This window comes from Strongylocentrotus purpuratus, unplaced genomic scaffold, assembly GCF_000002235.5.
Source record: "Strongylocentrotus purpuratus isolate Spur 01 unplaced genomic scaffold, Spur_5.0 spur5_scaffold_21, whole genome shotgun sequence".
Lineage (NCBI taxonomy): Eukaryota > Metazoa > Echinodermata > Echinoidea > Camarodonta > Strongylocentrotidae > Strongylocentrotus > Strongylocentrotus purpuratus.
The window spans coordinates 24,407,041-24,431,014 of NW_022145607.1; the positions used below are offsets into that span (position 1 = coordinate 24,407,041).

The window sequence follows — 23,974 nt, forward strand, 5'->3', positions numbered from 1 at the left end:
GTGTAATGTGAGCAATTATTGTATATCCAACAGAATTTTACTATCATAACGGATAAAGACTTGAAATCCAGTATGTGGATCATCCTCCCACCCCCTTACTCAGTTCGACGTGCAAATGCAGGAGGGTCTGCGAGATTACCGAATCGTATGCACAGGGGAACAAAATCCCCTCCTTTCTGACAATCGATGTCGATAACATACTGAGGGTGTTCAATTCCCCCCCCCCCCCGACTAAACGCTCACGTTTTCCTTCAAGAGAAGTGTGGTTGAGGACTGGTTTGCGACCGTTCTGCCTTGTTTTGTTCTTATCTTTCGTTCTGTAAGACTTTAGATCATTAGCCAAGTCCTTCATTCATATTTATCCACTGCTCCCACTGTAAACAGGTCAATATGATCTAGAAAATGTCATCCTTTTGTATACGTCATGCCCAAGTCATGATTGGATCAGTCAAAACCTATTGATTACCTCTGTAATAATCCCCAAGTAATGAATTAACAGCATGATATCGGTCTAAAAAAAACGCCAGGAACTATTGAAATTAGAGCTAATTTCAAGTATCAAGACCTTTACCTCATTAAAAAATAAATGCGATTGCGTTACATTTTTTTTTACATAGGGGCAGTGATTTTAACATTAATTTAAACAGATTGTTGAATATTGAATATAGTTTTAATGGGTTGTTAGTTATCATATATTCCACGTAATGTTACTTTCATAACAGATTGAGACTCTTAACATCTTGTCTCCGGATCTGCTTGAATGTCCGTCTGCATCACGTGATCTCGCTCAGGTCATCTGTAAGATGCCTTATCTGAAGAACCTGATACTCGGCGGTCATTATCACGCTGACTTCTACTCATCATCTTCGTCGATGGCATCATCTGCAAAGGTATTGATTTTATCATATTTTTAAAGTACTCTTAAGCGATTGCCTACATGTTTTGTTACACTGGAAGTGTACTCTTTTCTATATAGTCAAACGCAAGTGGACGATTCTACTCTCCCAATCAGTATACCGTTAAGAGGAAGCAGAGAAGTTTAAACGCTTTAAGGAAGTGGAAGCGAAAAGTGAACGTTGTGTCATAATACAGAAAAAGAATGAAGATTGTAAGATTGATAGTGAATAATAAGAACCATATATTTTGTCATTCCATGGGAGAAAACGGAGGGTAATGGAGGTGCTTGAGGACTTTCTGTAATGTGAATTGCTGATGAGACTGAATATTAAATCTAAAGGTGAAGTTGGTTTTAATAAAAGCAGAAAAGTGAGAGAAACAAATTTGTGAAGTTTGAGCAATATCCGCTTAAAAAAAAGGAAAGTTATGAATAGTGTAACACAATTTGTCAACGCTGTGACGTATATATCATGTGAGCTCCTTTCCAATTTGCTCTGTATAGAAAAATTAATTAACTTTCATTTTCTAAGCTATCGATTACTGAATTGTTTTATTCATAGAGGGGTTGCACAAAAACATAGTTGCACAAATTATATTGAGGGTACATGTATGACTGAAATGTTTCTAAAGGGAAAAAAACAATTTTGGTAAAAGTTATTTAGTACAGGGCCCTTTTGAAACCTCCAAAATGATGAATCGCATCTCTTAGTCCCCGTTCGTGTTATTTCTGTATCCCTTTGGAAACTGAAAGGTGTTCCATGTTTATTTGTATTCACACTTTTATGTTATGTAAAATTAGATACTATTTCAATCAAATATCAGAATAAGTTATTGCTTTTGTGAATGAAAAAGGATGGCAACTGTATCATGATGTAAAGTACAAAAATAATTATCTTACAGATAGAGAATGTCTTGCCGCAATATCAGATAGGAAAAATAATGGAGCAGGCGTTATAACTGACTGAGAAGATAGACTAACATACCTGCATTGGAGACCATTTCTGAACTGGTTGGCTCTCTATCCCTTTCGTTGCTTGCTCTCTCTTCAAACAATGTTGTGACAGGCTTGTCACCTAAATGACACAATTAACTCAAGATAGCTCACCAGTCTTACTCTTAACTGCTAGATTCTTCACTCCTAACTGCCTAAACAAGCCTCCTCTGTTCGAGGGACATAGAGAGAGACCAGTCAGGTAGGTCACAAGAAAGACACTTGTCGCGCTGCGGAGCATATAGGGAGAAGGGCGTCATTGAGCACATAAACAGAGAGCTCAAAGGGTACGTTTATGATCAACTTTCTGGGGTGCGTTTAATCGACACATTTTCACCCTAGAATCACGGTTTTGAAAGACGTTTAGTCTAAAACACGGTTGCGTTCAACTTACAAGCGATTTTTTCGTCGGTCGTAAAAATAAACGTGTTTAAAAACACAAACATGAAACGCTGAAAAATATGCGTTTTGTATCATGATTCTGCAGAATCACGGTCGCTAAAATTCGAGTGAACGAACGGAGATCTCAATCATGATTATATGACGTCATTATCGTGGCCTGTTCCGTCATGTTATTCCTTGTTTTCCTTCTATCATTTTCTTTTTCTGTTTTTATTATGTTATTCTTCGTTTGTCCATCTTTCATCTTCTCTTCTATCTTTCCATTTTCTATTATTTATCGTTTTCTCTTTCTGTCTTTCCTTATGTTATTCTTTATTTCTTCCTTCTATTCTTTGTTTTTATTATTCTTTGTTTTTTTCCTTCTATCACCTTTTCTTATGTAATTATTTGTTTTCATCGTTCTATCATTTTTTCCTACCAGTTCGTATGTTATTCTTTGTTTTTTCATCTTTCATCTCCTCTTTTATCTTTTCATTATCTAATCTTTATCAATTTTTCTTTCTGTCTTTCCTCATGTTATTCCATATAGCTCCGTTTAGTCTCATTTCACAACGCCCCCTATCGTCAGATTCAGCAGCCTAACATGTTAGCCTATGGAATTTTACAACAAAAATCGTTTTTTGTTTAAACGAATAGCACAGCCACCCCGACGTACGTTATCGCTAGCTCTTTCATTGGAACTCTCATGTCCCATTGACTTTTGAAAGTTCACCCACCGTTATTTGATCAAAATAGGTTGCAAGCTCGTCATTGCCTATAATACACATGTGAAACAAATCGAACTTTGGACTCAGTTTGCCAAGCGATTTTAAGATTATAGGTCAAGCACACGAAGGATAAGAAGCATGAATTATCATAGATCACTTCTGCTTGGTTCATTATGTCCAGTTCATCCAACCCCCCACCGTCATTTTTCCATTTAGTAAAAGCAAACATTTTGCCGAGGTAAGCAAAAACATGAATATTCATGAACGGTCAGACAATACAGCCTTTTAGTACGTAACGTATCGTGAATGGGAATAGGCGATGATCCGTCCAGGGGGTAGAAGTCAGTGGTTTGTGCTGGCATTGTTCCAGCGAGCGAAAATGAGACAAACGGAGCAATATGTTTGCTTCTTCCTTCTCTTACCTTCTTTTATGTTATTCTTTGCTTTTTCCTTCTATCACCTTCTGTTATGTTATTCTTTGTTTTAATCAGTCTATCACTTTCTCTTTCTGTCCTTATGTTATTCTTTGTTTCTTCCATCTATCACCTTCTGTTATGTTATTCATTGTTTTTATCATTCTATCACTTCCTCTTTCTGTCTTCTTTGTTCCTTCCTTCTATCACCTTCTCTTTTTGTCCTTTCTTATGTTATTCTTTGTTTTTCCTTCTATCATCTTCTCTTATGTTATTCTTTGTTTTAATCATTCTATCACTTTCTCTTGTGTTATTCTTTGTTTTAAATCATTCTCTCACTTTCTCTTATGTTATTCTTTGTTTTAATTCATTCTCTCACTTTCTCTTTCTGTCTTTCCTTACGATATTCTTGGTTTCTTCCTTCTATCACCTTCTCTTTCTGTCTTTCCTTATGCTATTCTTTGTTTCTTCCTTCTATCACCTTCTCTTATGTTATTCTTTGTTTTAATCATTCTATTACCTTCTCTTTTTGTCCTTTCTAATGTTATTCTTTGTTTTTCCTTCTATCACCTTCTCTTATGTTATTCTTTGTTTTAATCATTTTATCACTTTCTCTTATGTTATTCTTTATTTTAAATCATTCTCTCACTTTCTCTTTCTGTCTTTCCTTACGATATTCTTTGTTTCTTCCTTCTATCACCTTCTCTTTCTGTCTTTCCTTATTTTATTCTTTGTTCCTTCCTTCTATCACCTTCTCTTATGTTATTCTGTGTTTTAATCATTCTATCACCTTCTCTTTCTGTCTTTCCTTATGTTATTCTTTGTTTCTTCCTTCTATCACCTAATTCTCTTATGTTATTCTTGTTTTAATCATTCTATCACTTTCTCTTTCTGTCCTTCCTTATGTTAATCTTTATTTATTCCTTCTATCACCTTCTCTTATGTTATTCTTTGTTTGTATAATTCTATCACTTTCTCTTAATTAAGATTACGAACTCGGCGATCTTCAAATACCATAATTGTACTATTTGTAGAGAAAAAAGAGACGGTAAAGTTGACCTATACTTCCTGGGTCAAACTGCGCAGTGTGATGCGAGTGGCTGGGCTCGAAATGAGCTAGAATCAGCGTTGGTGAAAAATCGCTTGAACGCTCTCCCGCAGTAACCGTGTTTTGTAACAGCGTTTTGATTTGTGATTCTAGCTTCGAAAAATCGCTTGATCGCACCCTTTTTCAGGCCAGAATAAGGCTTTTGTTACGCGTTTAGTTAAAAACACGGTTGCATCCTTTCTCATTTTCGTAGAATCACCGATAAACGGCGATCGTAAATTCACAAAAAGGTGCGTTTTGCATCGGCGTTTCTCCCAAAACACTCTGGGGAAGCATAAACGCACAATCATTTGTAAACGGGTTTAAATGACGTCATCATAAACGTTCATGTGAAAATCTATAACTAGCGGGGGGGGGGGTGTTAATATATATAATGTGTTAACGGATATTTTCAATATACAGTGCGTCCCAGGAAAAATGAAACCGAGAAGTATCGATGTTTTATCATAACTTAATCCCAACCATAATTAATGAATGGTATATATTTGGAAAGCTTAGAGTCTACTTTTTCAGTTGATGCTACTCACGTGATGCATATTGTACGCATGAGTGATTAAAAGCAATTTGAAGGAAGGAAACCAAAAATTAATTTGGCGGGCGGTATCTGAATTTCAAAGAAAAATTCATATTTCTAGAAAGTTCATTTTCTGCTCTTTCATATGATACCTCAATCAAGAAAAATGAGCCATGAATAACAAAGTTCTGTTTGTTTAAATTAGCCCTTACATTTTCATAATTTTAACAAACGAATTCGTTTTCACTGGGTGCCTGCCTTAGCAAAAAGCAGATTTGACAAAAGACTTAACTCCGTTTCGTTGACAATCAGCCATGCATGAAGACTCTCGTCTACGGCTGATTGTCAACGAAACGGAGTTAAGTCTTTTGTCAAATTTTGAGATTATGTAAGAGCTACTTTAAACAAACAGAACTTTGTTATTCCTGGCTCATTTTTCTTGATTGAGGTATCATAAAGGGCAAAAACTCAACTTTATAGAAATGTGAATTTTTCTTCGAAATTCAGATACCACCCGCCAAATGTATTTTTGGTTTTCTTCCTTCAAATTGCTTTTAGTCATTAATGCGTGAAATATGCATTATTATGAGTAGCATCAACTGAAAAAGGAGACGCTAAGCTTTCCAAATATGTATCATTCATTAATTATAGTTGTGATTAAGTTATGATAGAACATCGATACTTCTCGGTTTCGTTTTTTCTGGGACGCACTGTATATAATCTCTTTTTTATATTTTGAGATTATTTGTTTTCCTTCCATTTTTCAAATCGTATTTATCTTGTTTGTGTACTTTTATTCTGTTATTTCTTCTTTTTATTTTAACGCATATCGCATACACGTACATGCAGTGGCCGCCTGGCCTGCATAAATGCATGCTCCTGCCGGTGAAGTGCCTACAAAGCTTATTCGAAGAAGCGCGCCAAAACTTGACCTGCCCACCCGGGGTCAACGTAGCATGCGAATACAGATAGGCCTACAGAGCCCGAATTGGCCTGGAGAAGGGAGCATAAACAGTACACCGTGGAACGTGTGTTTACGATGAGCGTTTCAAATCGCTCATTCTGCGTTCAAAATTGAGCATAAACGTACCCTAAGTCATATTGAGAGAGAGGACACAAGGACAGGAGAAAGTCAAGAGAATACGCAAGCTGAAGGGTCGAATGACAGTGCAACGTTGAAATGAGAGTTTAGGTCAAACAAGAGTGAAGGGAAAGAACAAGAGCTCTGAAAGTCAAGACAAAGTCGAAATGAGGAGAGCAAGGCGAAAGTTCTGAAAGTGAATGCAAGGTCAAAGTGAGGAGAGCATAGAGTAGAAAGGGCTGACTTTGTGAAAGTCATAGAAAGAGAAGTAGGAAAGGTCAGGTCCATTGAGAGAGTATGACAAACCTTGTGAAATTAAGTCAAGAAAACAAAGCAAGAGGAGTGAAGAAAGAACTCCGCTGTATGCAAAGCAATTGAGATCGGGCTGGCTAAATTTGTAATTTGCAATAGCGATGGCAAGACATCCTTTACATAGACTAGTACAATTATACAATACTCATGAATTGTTTTAAAGTAGACTAAAGCATGGGATAAAATATATACATAATATTACATTAATTATCTTAACCAAACTGCGTGACACTATTGAAGTGAAGAGGAGACAGAAGGCATCCCTGACGTGTTCCACGTCCAATGCCGGCTGGTTCAGAGACCCCATCTCCAACGCGAACGCTTGCAGTCTGAGACATGAACAAGGATGCAATCAGTCTACGTTCTCTCCAATCAACACCAATGGCTGACAGCACTTCCATTAGCCTAGTCCAATTGTCACGATCAAATGCCTTTTCGTAGTCCACAAAACAGATATATAGGTCCTGATCATGCTGTATACATCTCTCACTTAGTATTCTCATTACAGCAATTGAATCTCGGGTACCGACCCCTGTACGAAAGCCAAATTGGTCAATTCCAATATAATCTTCGGACCTCGCTTCAATCCGCTTCAATAAAGTACCTTTAGCAATACTTTTGAACTATATGATGTTGTCAATAAAATACTGAGGGTCCCCCCCCCGATTAAACGCACGTGTTTTTCTTCAAGAGTAGTGCGGTTGAGGACTAGTTTGCGACCATTCTGCCTTCTTGTTTTGTTCTCTTTTGTTCTGTAAGACTTTAGATCATGAGCCAAGTCCTTCAATCATATTTACCCACTGCTCCATAGTTAACAGGTCAATATGATCAAGAAAATATCATCCTTTTCATATTCGTCATGCCCCAGTCACGATTGGATCAGTCAACAAATTTCGATTACCTCTGTCATTACCTACCAGCAATGAATACACAGCATCATATCGGTCTCAAACAAATCCTGGAACTATTGATATTAGTGCTAATTTCAAGTGTCAGGACCTGTACCTCATTACAAAATAAATGTCATTGTGTTAAGATTTTACATTGGGGTAATGAATTTTACATTGATTTGAACATATTTTAGAATATTGAATATAGTTTTAATGGGTTGCTGGTTATTGTTTATTCAACGTAATGTTACTCTCATAACAGATTGAGACTCTTCACATCTTGTCTCTGGATCTCACTAAACGTCCGTTTGCATCACGTGGTTTCGCTCAGTTCATCTGTAAGATGTCTAGTTTAAAGAGCCTGACACTCGGTGAGGGGGACGAGATCTTTCTTCACGATGACTTCTACTCATCATCTTCGTCGATGGCATCATCTGCAAAGGTATTGATTTGATCTTGTTTTGTAAGTACTCTAAGCAAATGCCTACATGTTTTGTCATACTTGAAGTGTACTCTTTTCTATATAGTCAAACGCAAGTGGACGATTTTATTCTCCCAATTAGTACACCATTAAGAGGAAGCAGAGAAAGTTTAACGTTTCAGGAAGTGGAAACGAAAAGTGAACTTTGTGTTATAATACAGAAACAGAATGAAGATTGTAAGATTGATAGTATAGTATTAAAGGTAATACAAAGTTTTGGGAAATTTTGAAAATTGGGTGGATAGTGATTCTTTACAACTTTGATATATTTGGATGCCCCTGTGGATATATTATAAGCACTAGAAAATTTAGTCCCTAAAATACTTCTGCTTTCGAGAAAAATTGAATATAAAAATTTACCGGTGCTCCGGGTAAATTTTGATAAATTTCAAATAGCGCCTACGGCTGTACAATGGTAGCTGCGACCATGAAAATCTCAGAATATTTAGTTGCGATATATAATTTCCAAACGGGAATAGCTAATCGGTCGATTTTAGTCAAGAAACATTGTTTTATAGCTTAATTAATATCTTGACCTTGAGAGGGAGCTATACAACATAAAGAGTTAATTATTTATAATTTCATAACTTTAGACTCGATTTCAACCGCGACAACGATCACTGAATATTGTAGGATCGCATATGCTTCCAATTTATTCATTTGAACCAAATTCATTACCCCAAACCAAAACTTTGTATTACCTTTAATGACTGCTTTGAGATAAATAGTTGTTTTTATACGCTCTCGGGAAGGTTACAATTGTGCTATTGCCCGAGGCGTTTTCTCTCATATTAAAGAAGTCATTATTACTTTTATATGCCGAAGAGTCAACTTACCAATCAACTGGTAGAACAGGTAGAACTCCGTAAAAAAAACTCCGTAACTCGACTGGTAGAAAAGGTAGAACTCCGTAAAAAAAAAAAATCCGTAACTCAACTGGTAGAACAGGTAGAACTCCGAGAAAAAAAAACGTAATTCAACTGGTAGAACAGGTAGAACTCCGTAGAAAATAACTCCATAAAACTATTTGTTAAAGATGTTTACAGTGCAGTTGTTAAAGTGATATGTAGGTGCTTGCACCTGCTGACTGGAAACATGGGCATGGCTACTTGTAGTGATGTTGCATGTGCGTGGGAAGTTCTCTGGGTTATTTGTGATCTCATTGAAAATTTCATTTAGTTACCGCAGTTCCCGCAGCTTTCACTACACTGACCACCAGTAGATGTCGATGACGATGGTACTGATTTCGATCAAGAGGAGTCGGGCTAAGTCGCCCCACGGGACATCTCGCCCCAGCCTCAAAGACTGGGGCGAGATGTCCCGACATGATTCATCGGTCGGGAGATACCAATGTAATGGAGAAGTTATAGATTAAAGAGAAGTTATAGATTGTCTTCAAACATTTAACACAATTCCATTACAGATTGTGGTTGGAATTGGCATTATTAAGTCACAATGAGCACAAACATATACACATTGGTATCTCTCGATCGGTGAATCATGTCGGGACTTCTCGCCCCAGTCTTCGAGGCTAGGACGAGATGTCCTGTGGTTGCGAGTTAGCCCGGATTCAACTAGCAGCGGCCAGCGCAGACGACCGATGTATTAAAAAATTGGTAAAATATAGCGACCAATTCTTCGCACACGTACGGTATCCGCGATCGCTCAAACCAGTTTTTAACATGTGAACCTATGGGTATTTTACCAAGACTGAACTATTTTCTCGGTAACTGGAATTTTGCCGGGATTTTACCGATTTAATATCGAACTATTACATGGGTGTGGCATTTTTAGTTTATTTACGGGAATGGTTAAAACCATGACTGCAATTTCGGCCAATCAGATGGCTGGATTTCTTAAGTGAGGTATATAATGAATAATAAGAACCATATATTTTGTTCATTCCATGGGCCAATACGGAAGGTAATGGAAGTGCTGAATGAGTGACGGCTATTTGTAATATGAATTGCTGATGAGACTAAATATTCAATCTAAAGGGGAAGTTGGTTTTAATAAAAGCAGAAAAGTGAGAGAAACAAATTTGTGAAAGGTTGAGCAATACCCGGTATACAAAAGGAAAGTTATGATCATTTAAAGTTGTCATTAGTGTAACACGATTTGTCAACGCTGTGACGTATATATATTGCGAGCTCCTTTCCAATTTGCTCTGTATAGAAAATTAAATCAACTTTCATTTTCTAAGCTATTGATTACTGAATTGTTTTCTTCATAGAGGGGATGCATAAAAACATAATTGCACAAATTATGTGTAGGGTGCACGTGTGACTGAAACGTTTCTAGAGGGAAAATAAAAAAAATTGTAGTTATTTAGTACAGGGCAATTAAGAGGAGAGCTCGTCTAATATGTCACGGAGTTGTCAATTCGTGTTTGATTGACTGCACCTTCAAAATATCTTTTTTTAAATCGTTTTTTGCTTAAACTTTCACTGACATGATTTCCTTATTCTGCTTCTATTAAAACCACTTAATATCAGGGTGGACTTCCCTTTTATAACCTCCAAAATGATGAATCGCATCTCTTAGTCCCCGTTCGTGATATTTCTGTATCCCTTTGGAAACTGGAAAGTGTTTCATGTTTATTTGTATTCACACTTTTATGTTATGTCAAATTAGATACTATGTCAATCAAATGTCAGAATAAGTTATTGCTTTTGTAAATGAAAAAGGGTGGCAACTGTATCATAATGTAAAGTACAAAATAATTATCTTTAAGTAGTGTATAAATATCGGCAGTTGTATATCCAACATATTTTTACTATTATAACAGTCTTGGCATCCGATATGTGGATCATCCTCTCACCCCCTCACTCAGTTCGACGTGCAAATGCAGGAGAGTCAGCGAGATAACCGAATCATACGCCCAGAGGAAAAAACCCCTCCTTTATGACCATCATGGACCCGACACTTTATGATGCTGTCAATAACATACTGAGGGTTTCTCCCCAATCAAACGCACGTGTTTTCCTTCAAGAGTAGTGCGGTTGAGGACTAGTTTGCGACCATTCTGCTTTCTTGTTTTGCTCTCTTTTGTTCTGTAAGACTTTCGATCATGAGCCAAGTCCTTCAATCATATTTACCCACTGCTCCAAAGTTAACAGGTCAATATGATCAAGAAAATATCATCCTTTTCATATTCGTCATGCCCCAATCCCGATTGGATCAGTCAAGAAATGTTGATTACCTCTGCCATAACCTATCAGTAATGAACACACAGCATGATATCGGTCTCAAAAAAAAAAATCCAGGAACTATTGAAATTAGTGCTAATTTCAAGTGACAAGACCTGTGCCTTATTACAAAATAAATGTTATTGCGTTAAGATTTTTACATTGGGGTAATGAATTTAACATTGATTTAAACAGATTTTAGAATATTGAATATAGTTTTAATGGGTTGTTGGTTATTATTCATTCAACGTAATGTTACTCTCATAACAGATTGAGACTCTTAACATCTTGTCTCTGGATCTCACTAAACGTCCGTCTGCATCACGTGATCTCGCTCAGTTCATCTGTAAGATGCCACGTTTGAAGAGCCTGACACTCGGTGAGGGGGACGAGGTCTTTCTGCACGATGACTTCTACTCATCATCTTCGTCGATGGCATCATCTGCAAAGGTATTGATTTGATCTTATTTTTTAAGTACTCTAAGCAAATGCCTACATGTTTTGTCATACTTGAAGTGTACTCTTTTCTATATAGTCAAACGCAAGTGGACGATATTATTCTCCCAATTAGTACACCATTAAGAGGAAGCAGAGAAAGTTTAACGTTTCAGGAAGTGGAAACGAAAAGTGAACTTTGTGTCATAATACAGAAATAGAATGAAGATTGTAAGATTGATAGTGAATAATAAGAACCATATATTTTGTTCATTCCATGGGCCAATACGGAGGGTAATGGAAGTGCTGAATGAGTGACGGCTATTTGTAATATGAATTGCTGGTGAGACTAAATATTTAATCTTAAGGGGAAGTTGGTTTTAATAAAAGCAGAAAAGTGAGAGAAACAAGTGTGTGAAAGTTTGAGCAATACCCGGTTTACAAAAGGAAAGTTATGATCGTTTAAAGTTGTCATTAGTGTAACACAATTTGTCAACGCTGTGACGTATATATATTGCGAGCTCCTTTCCAATTTGCTCTGTATAGAAAATTAAATTAACTTTCATGTCTAATCTATCGATTACTGAATAGTTTTGTTTCATAGAGGGGTTGCATAACAAAACATAGTTGCACTAATTATGTTTAGGGTGAATGTATGAGTGGAATTTTTCTTAAGGGAAAATATATACGTACTTTGTAGTTATTTAGTACAGGGCAAATGAGAGGAGACCTCGCCTGATACGGCACAAAGTTGCCAATTTGTGTTTGATTGAGAGCACCTTCGACATTTCATAACTTTTTTTTTATTATCGGGTTTTGCTTAAACTTTCACTGACATCCTTACCTTTTCTGCTTCTATTAAAACCTACAAAACGATAAATCGCATCTCTTAGTCACCGTGAGTGTTATTTCTGTATCCCTTTGGAAACTGCAATGTGTTCCATGTTTATTTGTTATAAAACTATTAGGATATGTAAAATTAGATTTTCAAAGTACTAGTTCTATAAAATATCAGAATAACATTATGCTTTTTTAAATGAATGAGGATGTCAACCTCATCATAATGTATTGTTTATTTTTTGTTGTTAAGTATTGTAATGCCAGGAATTGTATATCCCACACTATGTTACTATTGTAACAAATTAAGACTAGACACCCAGTATGTGGATCATCCTCTCACCCCCTCACTCAGTTCGACGTGCAAATGCAGGAGAGTCAGCGAGATAACCGATTCATATTCCCGGGGGAAAATTCTCCTCCTTTCTGGCAATCATGGACTGATTTGCGAAATTTCTGCCTTTTTGTTTGATTCTCTTTTGTTTTATTAGACTTTAGATCATGAGCAAAGTCCTTTATTCATATTTACACACTTCTCCGTCAGTCAACAGGTCAACATGATCTCAAACACAATTTCTTTAACTGTAATGCCCACAGTCCCGATTGGATCAAACAAAAAACATTTCCATTACCCCTGTCATTACCTACCAGTTTTGAATAAACACACTGATATTGGTCTCAAAAGATCCAGAAACTATTGAAATTAGTGTTAATTTCAAGTGTCAAGACTTTGAACATCATTACACAATAAATGTGATTGTGTTTAATAAAAGTTTTTTTAATGTTGGCTACGATATCAATATAATTGTAAACATATTGCTGAATCTTGAATAAAGTTTTAGTGGGTTGTTGGTAATTATTCATATAACATAATGTTACTTTCATAACAGGTTGAGACCCTTAACATCAGGAATAATGAGGATCTCAGTGAACGTCCCTCTGCATCACGTGATCTCGCTCAGTTCATATGTAACATGCTCCATCTGAAGGACCTGTCACTCAAGGGTCAGTATCACGATGACTTCTACTCAACATCTTCGTCGATGGCATCATCTGCAAAGGTATTGATTTGATCATATTTTGGGGACTCTAAGCAAATGCCTGTTTTGTCATACTTGAAGCGTGTTCTTTTCTATACAGTGCGTCGATGTTTTATCATAACTTAGTCACATTTATAATTAATAAATGACACATATTTGTAAAGCTTAGGTCCTCTTCTTTCATATGATGCATTTTTCACGCATGCGTGATTAAAAACAATTTGAAGAAAGGGTACCAAAAAGTCATTTGGCGGACGGTATCTGGATTTCAAAGAGAAGATCGCATTTCTAGAAAGTTCTGCTCTTTCATATGACACATCATTCAGGAAAAATGAGCTAGGAATAACAAAGTTCTGTTTGTTTAAAATAGTGCTTGCATTTCTATAATTTTACTTAACGAATTCGTTTTCACTAGGTGCCTGCCTAAGCAACACACGGAATTAACAAAAGACTTAACTCCGTTTCGTTGACAATCAGCCGTAGACGAAAGACTTCATGCATGGCTGATTGTCAACGAAACGGTCATGACTGTCTTTACCTATCACTTATGAATAAACTCCATTAAATTAATCTCAAGAGAATCGAGGAACTATTAAAATTAGTGCTAATTTCAGGTGTCAAGACTTGCCCCTCATAACAAAATGAATGTTAATGTGTTAAGATTTTTTTCATTGTGGCAACGTTATTTATACAATTTGAAACATATCGCTAAATTTTTAATATAGTATTGATGGTTTGTTTGTAATTATTCTTTCAGTATAATTTTGCTATCATTACAGATTGAGACTCTTACCATCTCGTTTGTGGATGTCAGTGTACGTCCCTATGCATCACGTGATCTCGCTCAGTTCATCTGTAAGGTGCCTCATCTGAAGAACCTGTCACTCGGCGGTCAGTATCACGATGACTTCTACTCAACATCTTCGTCGATAGCATCATCTGCAAAGGTATTGGATCATATATTTTAGGACTCTTAGCAAATCACTACATGTGTTGTTACTCTCCCTATTGGTATACTGTTAAGAGGAAGCTGGTGGGAAAAGACAAACGTTTCAGGAAGTGGAAGCAAAAAGAGAAATTTCTGTCATAATAAAGAAAACAGACTAAAGATTATAAGATTGATATTAAATTATATATACCTTTTTTTCCCCATTACATATGACAGTTCGGAGTGCTACGGAAGTGCTGATGTAGAGACGTCTATTTCAATTGTGAATATTGATGAGACCAAATTGTTTAATTTAAACAAACTTTAAAATAAAAAATGTAAAAAAAAATCGACTCTCTTAGTCCCCGTTTGCAATCTTTTGGAAACTGCAAAGTCTTCCATTCTTTTTTGTTTTCACAGTTTTCTGCTATGTAAAATTAAATTTTTAAAAGTACTATTTCAATCAAATTCAGAATAACGCGTTGCTTTTGTAAATGAATGAGGATGGCGGTATCATGATGTAATGTTTACAAATATTTTTAAGTAGTGTGATGTCAGCTATTGTTTATCTTACATAATGTTATTGTAACAGATTAAGACTTGAAATCCATTATGTGTATCTTCCTCCCCCCCCCCCTCACCCACCGCTCACTTATTATAACTTGCACATGCAGTAGGGTCACTTAGATTACCGAATAATATGAACGATGGATACAATCCACTCCTTTATGACAATCATGGAACCGCCACAACATCATGTCGTCAATAACATAATCGGGGTGTTAAAATTCCTCTTCGATTTTAAGCACACGTTTTCATTCAAGAGTAGTTAGATTGAGGCTGGCAATATGATCTAGAAAATATTATCATTTTCTTTATCCGTAATGCCCACAGTCCCGATTGGGTCAATCAAAAAACCTATTGATCACCTCTGTCATAACCTATCAGTTATGAATAAACTCCATTATATCACCCTTAGAAAAATCCAGGAACTATTTGAAATTAGAGCTCATTTAAGGTGTCAAGACTTGTGCATCATTACACAATTAATGTGATGGTGTTGAGATATTATTTCATTGCAGCAACGTGTTAATATAGTTTTAGGCATATTGCTGAATCTTGAATGCAGTTTTAATGGGTTGTTGGTAATTATTCATTCAACAAAATGTTACTATCACAACAGATTAAGACTCTTAACATCAGGTATGCGGATGTCAGTGAACGTCCCTATGCATCACGTGATCTCGCTCAGTTCATCTGTAAGATGCCTCATCTGACGAACCTGTCACTCGACGGTCAGCATCACGATGACTTCTTCTCAACATCTTCGTCGATGGCATCATCTGCAAAGGTATTGATTTGATCATATATTTTAGGACTCCTAGTAAATCACTACATGTTTTGTTATACTGAAGGTATACTCTTCTCTATATAGTCAAACGTAAGTGTACACATTTACTCTGCCTATTGGTACACTGTTAAAAGGAAGCAGGTAGGAAAAGTTGGTCGTTTCAGGAAGTGGCTGCAAAAGTGAACTTTCTGTCATAATACAAAAACAGAGTGACGGTTATAAGATTGATAGTGAATAATATATACCACATTTTTCATTTCATATGTCAATTCGAAATGCTACGGAAATGCTAATGGAGAGACAGCTATTTCAAAATTGTGAATACTGATTAGACTAAATATTTTAATTTAAAAACCTATAAAAATAAAACACTCGAATCTCTTCGTCCCCGTTCGTATTTTTGTCTGTATCCCTAACGTATCCGTTTATGTATTACTTTTGTAAATGAATGAGGATCGCAACATTACTGTATCATGATGTAATGTTTAAAATATTTTTTAAGCAGTGTCATGTCAGCAGTTGTTTATCCAATACAATGTTACAATTATAACAGAATAAGACTTGACATCCTGTGAGTGAATCAACCCCCCCCCCCCCCAACCCCACCATCCGTCACTCAATCCGACGGGAATATGTAGTAGGGTCAGGAAAATTACTTGATCATATGCCCGGGGAAAAATACCCTCCTCTCTGACAATCATGGATCAACCCTTCAACCACTATAATGTCGGTAACATAATCAGAGTGTTGAGATTCTCCCCAGAATAAAGCACAGATTTGTCTTCAAGAGTAGTGTGATTGGGAAGTGGTTTGCGACCGTCCTGACTTCTTGTTTTAGTCTCCTTTGTTCTGTAAGACTTTAGATCATGAGCCAAGTCCTTCATTCATATTTAATCGATATCTCTCAGTCAACAGGTCAATATGATTTAGAAATGTTTGACTTTTTCTTTATCCGTAATTTCCACAGTCCCGATTGGATCAAACAAAAACATATTGGTCACCACAGACTTTACTTATCAGTTATGAATATACACCATAAAATGTGCTTTAAAAGATTTCAGGAACTATTGAAATTAGTGCACATTTCAGATTTCAAGAATTGTACCTCATTACAAAATAGATGTTATTGTGTTAAGATTTCTACCATTGTGGCAACGACATTAATATAATTCTAAACAGATTGTTGAATATTGCATATCATTCAGTTGACAACTGATGTGTAATATCAGTGACTATTCATTCAACATATTGTTTCTATCATAACAGATTGAGACTCTTGAAATCCGGTCTGAGGATCTCCATGGACGTCCCTCTGCATCACGTGATCTCGCTCAGTTCATCTGTAAGATGTCTCATCTGAAGGACCTGACACTCGGTAGGGGCAGCTACATGCACAGGGTCTCGCTTCATGATGACTTCTACTCAACATCATCGTCAATGGCATCATCTGCAAAGGTATTGATGTGATCATATATTTTAGAACTCTTAGCAAATCACTACATGTTTTGTTATACTGGAGGTACTCTTTCCTATATAGTCAAACGCACGTGTACACATTTACTCTGCCTATTGGTACACCGTTAAGTGGAAGCAGGTAGGAAAAGTTGAACGTTTCAGGTCGATGCGACATGTAAACTTTCTGTTATAATATAAAAACAGACTGAAGATCTTAAAAATGACAGTGAAAAAGATGTACCATATTATTCATTTCATATGACAATTCGGAGTGCTACGGAAGAGCTAATGGAGAGACGGCTATTTCAATTGTGAATACTGATGAGACTAAATATTCTAATGTAAAAACCTACACAAATGAAAAATCGAATCTCTTCTTCCCCATTTGTATTATTTTTCTATCCCTTTGGAAATTGCAAAGGGTTCTATAATATATATGTTTTCACACTTTTATGTTAAGTAAAATTAGGTTTTCACAGTCCTATTTCAGTCAAATTACAGAATAACGTATTGGTTTTGTAAATGAATGAGACCGGCAACTGTATCATGATGCAATGCTTAAGAAGTGGTATGTCAGCAGTTGTATATTCAAAACACTGTTACTATTATAACAGATTAAGACCTGATATCCAGTATGCCGATCAGCCCCCCTCCCCCCTCCCCCCTCCCCCCTCGCCCCACCTCCCCCTCACTCATTCCGACGTGAATATGTAGTAGGGTCTGTACAATTACTGGATCATATGCCCAGGGGGAAAAAAATCCCCTTCTTTCTGATAACCATGATTCCATCGCTATAATGTCGTCGATAAAATAATCAGGGTGTTCAGGTTCTCCCTAGAATAAAGCACAGGGTTTTTTTTTCAAGATAAGTGTGATTGGGGACTGATTTGCGACCGGTTTGCCTTCTTTTTTATTCTCTTTTGTTCCATTAGAATTTAGATCATGACCGAAGTCCTTCATTTATTTTCCCCACTACTCCCTCAGTGAGCATGTCAATATGATTTAGAAAATATAATCATTGTCTTTATCCGTAATCAAAACATATTGAGAATCTCTGTCATTACCTATCAGTTATGAATAAACACCATTATATTGGTCTAAAAAAATCCAGGAACTATTGAAATTAGAGCTAAATTCCGGTGTCAAGACTTGTACCTCATTACAAAATAAATGTTATTGTGTTAAGAATTTTTTCATCGTGGCAACAATATTTATATAATTTTAAACATATTGTTGAATATTGAATGTAGTTTTAGTGGGTGTTGGTAATTATTCATTCAACATATTGTTACTACCATAACAGATTGAGACTCTTTACTTCCACTCTTGGGGTCTCAGTGAACTTCCCTGTGCATCACGTGATCTCGTTCAGTTCATCTGTAAGATGCCTCATCTGAAGAAGCTATCACTCGAAGGTCAGTATCACGATGACTTCTACTCAACATGGTCATCGATAGCATCATCCGCAAAGGTATTGATTTGATTGTATATTTTAGGACTCTTGGCAAATCACTACATTCAATTCAATTCAATTTATTCAGCCAATCATTAAAAACAGTTTACAATCACACTGGTACCGGTACAATTCTAATATGATGACAGGCCATGGACCCCTGAGAAAACAAATCTTGTAAATGGGGCCCATTAACATACAATTAAATAGAATATAGTAAAAACATATTATAACAAACAAAACAAAAGAGACATTTATATATATGCATACTTATTACAAAACAATTAAAAATATCTTGGAAACACACTCAACCATACTCACTCACACACAATGCAATGCACTTTAAAGCATATTATAAGAGAGAGAGAGAGAGAGAGAGAGAAGAAGAAGATAGTAGAAGAGAGTAGAATATTAAAAAAGAAAAAAGAAAGAAGAGGAAGCACATGAAAAATGCGAAACATGAGATGAAAACTTATAGTCCTACCCAGTTTTACAAATTAATAAATAGTTCCCTTTTGCACAAAACTTTAAATCTAGACAAAGTTGAACTTGATCGTATGTCCTCGTTTAAATCATTCCATTTGCTTATTCCCACATTTCGAAATGATTTTAATGCATGGGTTGTACGTACAGGGGGTTTGTGTAATAACAAATTTTGCCTTGTGTTATGTGAATGAACAGATGAATTACTAATAAACATGTTTTGAAAAACGTGCGGAAGACTACCAGTGTGGAAATTATACATAAATATACAAGTATTAAAGAGAAGGTTGAGTTCTGGGAAGAGGTGAAAAATAATTTGTGAGCATTACTCATTCTTATTATGCAAGTGTGGAAGAACATTAGTTAAGACATGTTCCCTGAAAATCATGGCTCTTCAAATGCCTTCATATTCTAAATATGCATGTAACATCGTAAAAATCGGGGGCCGGCTTTTTACGCCACGTGTTCGTGTAGTCCCATACACATCTTTCTGTGCAAGTGTTTGTAACTTTACCGAGACTTGGCCAAATTTCTTATCATTTTGATGATACCAGAACCTTGCAATACACACAAATTCTTATATGCTAGATGATCAACCTTTTCTGGTCAGTTCCACACCGTTTCTTTCACAATGCAATCGCAAGACCAGAACTCAACTTCATCTTTAAGTGATATTAGTTCCTGGACAAGAAGAACCTTCATTCTGCTAAATAATAGTGTTGTATGAGAATTATACGTTGAATATGTTAAAATTCGGATTGCCCTCTTTTGAAGTATTTTCATTTTGTTTAGATGAGACGAATATGAATTTCCCCACACTATATTGCAGTAAGACAGATGGGGTAATACTATTGAGTTGTATAATAACAATAGCACATTTTGGGGAATGGTAGATTTTAATTTTGATAATACCCCAATGCTTCTAGATACTTTCAAAGTTACATTTTTAATGTGGGTCTTCCAGTCCAGGAATTCGTCTACAGTAACACCAAGAAAGGATAGTGAATGTACACGTTGAAGGACTATGTTGTTAACAGAAATTTCATTAATGTCTCTGGGAACTCTCCTGTTCTTTCAACGAAATATGATGTAGTTTGTTTTCTCTTGATTGAGAAGTAATTTATTACTTTGAAACCATAAAAGCAATTTACTTTATTCTTCATTGACCAGCGAAATCGGTCTATGTGCATTTCTATGGGATATGCCAGCCACGGTGTCATCGGCGAATAATGAAAACCGAAGGACACTAGAACTGTTAACAACATCATTAACATACAACAAGAACAGGAGAGGTCCCAGTACAAATCCTGGCGGTACCCCCACATAATAGTTCTTTGAACTTAGACTCGACACCATCGACCACCACATATTGTTTTCTACCAATCAAATATGATCTGAACCAATTAAAGGTTACTCCTCTCACGCCATTATAAAATAATTTATCAAGAAGAATGTCGTGGTCGATGGTGTCAAATGCTTTTGAAAGATCCATAAATAACCCTAAACAAAAATTACCATTATCCAATGCATTTATAACATAATCTGACATATTCAAGACACCATGAGCGGTCGAATGACCTTTCCTAAATCCAAATTGTTCATTAATTAATATCTCATATTTAGTAAGAAAACTATACAATCTATTATACATTATTCTTTCCAACAATTTAGAAAATATAGGTAAAATTGCAACAGGTCTATAATTATCTATATTTTGTTTACAGTTTTTCTTATATAACGGCACTACTTTTGCTACTTTAAAAGCATCTGGAAACACACCAGTGGTTAATGATTTGTTGAATATGTCACATTATGGTTCCACACAAAAAAATATTGCTTCTTTTACTACCCGAGGGGATATGTCATCACAACCACTTGCTTTAGATAGATTAAATGAAGCACAAATCTTTGTTAATTCAGAGACAGAAGTTGGCTTTAAAAACATGGAGGCAATATGTTGTGAACTGAGATATTTTTCATAGTTCTTATGTAAACATGGAATGGAATCTGACACTTTTTTTTACCAATACTGGCAAAATATGAATTAAATTCCTTAACAATCTGTTCACGCGAAGAATATTTATTTTTACCAGAGAACATTTTACATGGAATAACATTTTGCTTCTTATTACCAAGTATAATATTAATTTCATTCCAGGTCTTTTTCATATTTCCTTGATATTTTTGAAAGATATCATAAAAATATTGTTTTTAAGTACTTCTTATAACAGATGTTAGTTTATTTTTAAACACAGTATATTTCATTGAGGAATTCTGATTTGGTTTGTGTAGGTATGCCTTATAAAGAAAATTTTTCTTTTTTACAGAATTAAATATACCGTTTGCAATCCATGGTTTACGGAGTTTACCTAGTTTTGTTTTCATTTACTAAAGGAAAACAGTCATTATACAAAGTAGTAGATTTCTTTGCAAAGTAATCAAAACTAGCATTTGCATCACAATTTGTATACATGGCAGACCAATCGATCTGTAATAATCTTATTTTGATTTTGTACATTCTGTCATCAGTTATCAATCTCCTTTTAACTTTAACATTGTTATTTACTATGTGCTCTTGTTCTTTTGTCTTTACTTTAATCAAACAGTATATTGGGAAGTGATCCGATAAATCAGTAAATAACAAACCAGATTTAATATTTTCATGAAAAGAATTCAAGAAGATATTGTCAATTAGAGTACAAGATCCTGAAGTAATTCGTGTAGGTTTGGAAAAAATTGGATACATGTTACATGTGAACATGGTTTCCAAAAACTCATTTGTCTCATTATGTGAATAATAATTAAGCAAATTAATATTGTAATCACCCATCAGATATACTTCTTTTTTTTCTTTTTCAAATACATCCAACCTTGTCTTCAGTTTATCATTGAAAGATGATATTTCAGTATTAGGTGGTCTGTAGACACATCCAATTATCCTAGATTTTTTCCCCTTCACTTCAATACAAATTACTTCAATTTCTGGTGAACAGAAAGACATATCCTTACGGAAGACATAGTCAATACCATTTTTCACATAAATTGCAACTCCTCCTCTAGTTCTGTTAAGTCTGCAAATCTGAACTAAAGAATAGTTACCTATCTTGTACAAATCTAACGGAGAACTGCTGTTTAACATGTTTTGTTATACTGGAGGTGTACTCTTTCCTATATAGTCACACGCAAGTGTACAATTTTACTCTCCCTATTTGTACACCGTTAAGAGGGAGCAGGTAGGAAAAGTTGAACGTTTCAGGAAGTGGATGCGAAACGTGAACTTTCTGTCATAATACAAAAAACAGACTAAAGCTTATAACATTGATAGTGAATAATATATACCATATTTTTCATTTCATATGTCAATTCGGAGTGGTACAGAATTGCTGATGGAGAGACAAATATTTCATTTGTGAATACTGATGAGTATGAATGTGGGTGGCAACTGTATCATGATGTAAAGCGTTAACATATTTTTCAGTAGTGTAATGTCAGCAGTTGTTTATCCAATACAATGTTACTATTATATCAGATTAAGACTTTGCATCCAGTACGTGGATCAACCCCCCCCCCCCCGCCCCCCCCCCCCCGCCCCACCTCCCCTAACCTTCACCCATTCCAACGTGAATATGTAGCAGGGTCAGTAAAATGACTGGATCATATGCCCGGGAAAAAAATCCCTCCTTTCTGACTATCAGGTATCCACCACTATAATGTCGTCGATAACATAATCAGGGTGTTCAGGTTCTCCCCCGAATAAAGCACAGGTTTTTTCTTCAAGAGTAGTGTGATTGGGGACTGATTTGCGACATATCTGCCTTTTTTTTTATTCTCTTTTGCTCTGTAAGACTTTAGATCATGAGCCATGTCCTTCATTCATATTTTTTTCACTATCTCTGAGTCAAAAGGTCAATATGATTTAGAAAATATGATCATTTTCTTTAACCGTCATGCCCACTGTCCCGATTTGATTAATCAAAAACCTATTGGTCACCACTGTTTTCACCTACCAGTTATGAATAAACACCATTAAATCACTCTCAAAAGAATCCAGGAACTATTAAAATTAGTGCTAATTTCAAGTGTCAAGACTTGAACCTCATTAGGCGAGGCGTCAAAAATAAATATACCAGCCAGCGGCAGCTAACTGCACTTGCGCGTCCTGGCTGCATTTTTTAAATTAGCTCAGCCGGCTACCGCTGGCGGTAGGACCCTCAATTAACTCATGATGTCATCATAATGGTCTCCGAACAAAAGCATGCGCCGGCTGCCGCCTTTCGAATGGAAACCGAGCCTCAGATCCCAGCCTGGCGCAAGCCGGCTGGGCTAATAAGTGAAAAATAATTGCCCCAGCCAGGCTTCGGCCGTAATTGCAGCCTCGATGCGCCAATACGTGAGGCGGCAGCCTGCTGGTATCGATATTTTTGACGCCTCGCCTTACAAAATAAATATTTTTTGTGTTAAGATTTGTTTTTATTGTGGCAACGATATTAATACAATCTTAAACATATCGCTGAATTTTGAATATAGTTTTGATGTTTGTTGGTAATTATTCATTCAACATAATGTTACTTTCATAACAGATTGAGACTCTTTACTTCCACTCTTGGGGTCTCAGTGAACTTCCCTGTGCATCACGTGATCTCGCTCAGTTCCTCTGTAAGATGCCTCATCTAAAGGAACTGACACTTCATGGTCAGCGTCACGATGACTTCTACTCAACATCGTCATCGATGGCATCATCAGCGAAGGTATTGATTTGATCATAAATTTTAGGACTCGTAACAAATCGCTACATGTTTTGTTATGCTGGAGGTGTACATTTTCCTATATAGTCACACGCAAGTGTACAATCTTACTCTCGCTATTTGTACACCGTTAAGAGGAAGCATGCAGGAAGAGTTGGACGTTTCAGGAAGTGGATGCGAAAAGCTAACTTTCTGTCATAATACAAAAACAGATTAAAAAAAAATAAAAAAGATTGATAGTGAATAATATATACCATATTTTT

The 23,974-nt window shown here is 36.0% G+C and overlaps 1 protein-coding gene across 1 annotated transcript; it reads left to right on the plus strand.

The window, feature by feature from the left end:
• The first annotated feature begins 679 nt into the window (after positions 1 to 679).
• Positions 680 to 23,726, plus strand: LOC105442878. Its single transcript, XM_030994257.1, has 9 exons — positions 680 to 890; positions 7,578 to 7,757; positions 11,255 to 11,434; positions 13,147 to 13,265; positions 14,054 to 14,243; positions 15,408 to 15,575; positions 16,842 to 17,030; positions 18,334 to 18,501; positions 23,547 to 23,726. The coding sequence occupies exons 1-9, from the start codon at positions 804 to 806 to the stop codon at positions 23,724 to 23,726; spliced, it is 1,461 nt and encodes a 486-aa protein (XP_030850117.1). The 5' UTR covers positions 680 to 803.
• The last annotated feature ends 248 nt before the right edge of the window (positions 23,727 to 23,974 follow it).

What these genes read in the sequence shown, in the direction of transcription:
- LOC105442878 (XM_030994257.1), top strand. Translation starts at nt 804, where the DNA reads ATGCCTTATCTGAAGAACCTGATACTCGGCGGTCATTATCACGCTGAC. An exon ending in CGATGGCATCATCTGCAAAG is followed by an intron (nt 15,576 to 16,841) that starts GTATTGATTTGA and finishes CTATCATAACAG; the next exon opens with ATTGAGACTCTTGAAATCCG. An exon ending in CAATGGCATCATCTGCAAAG is followed by an intron (nt 17,031 to 18,333) that starts GTATTGATGTGA and finishes CTACCATAACAG; the next exon opens with ATTGAGACTCTTTACTTCCA.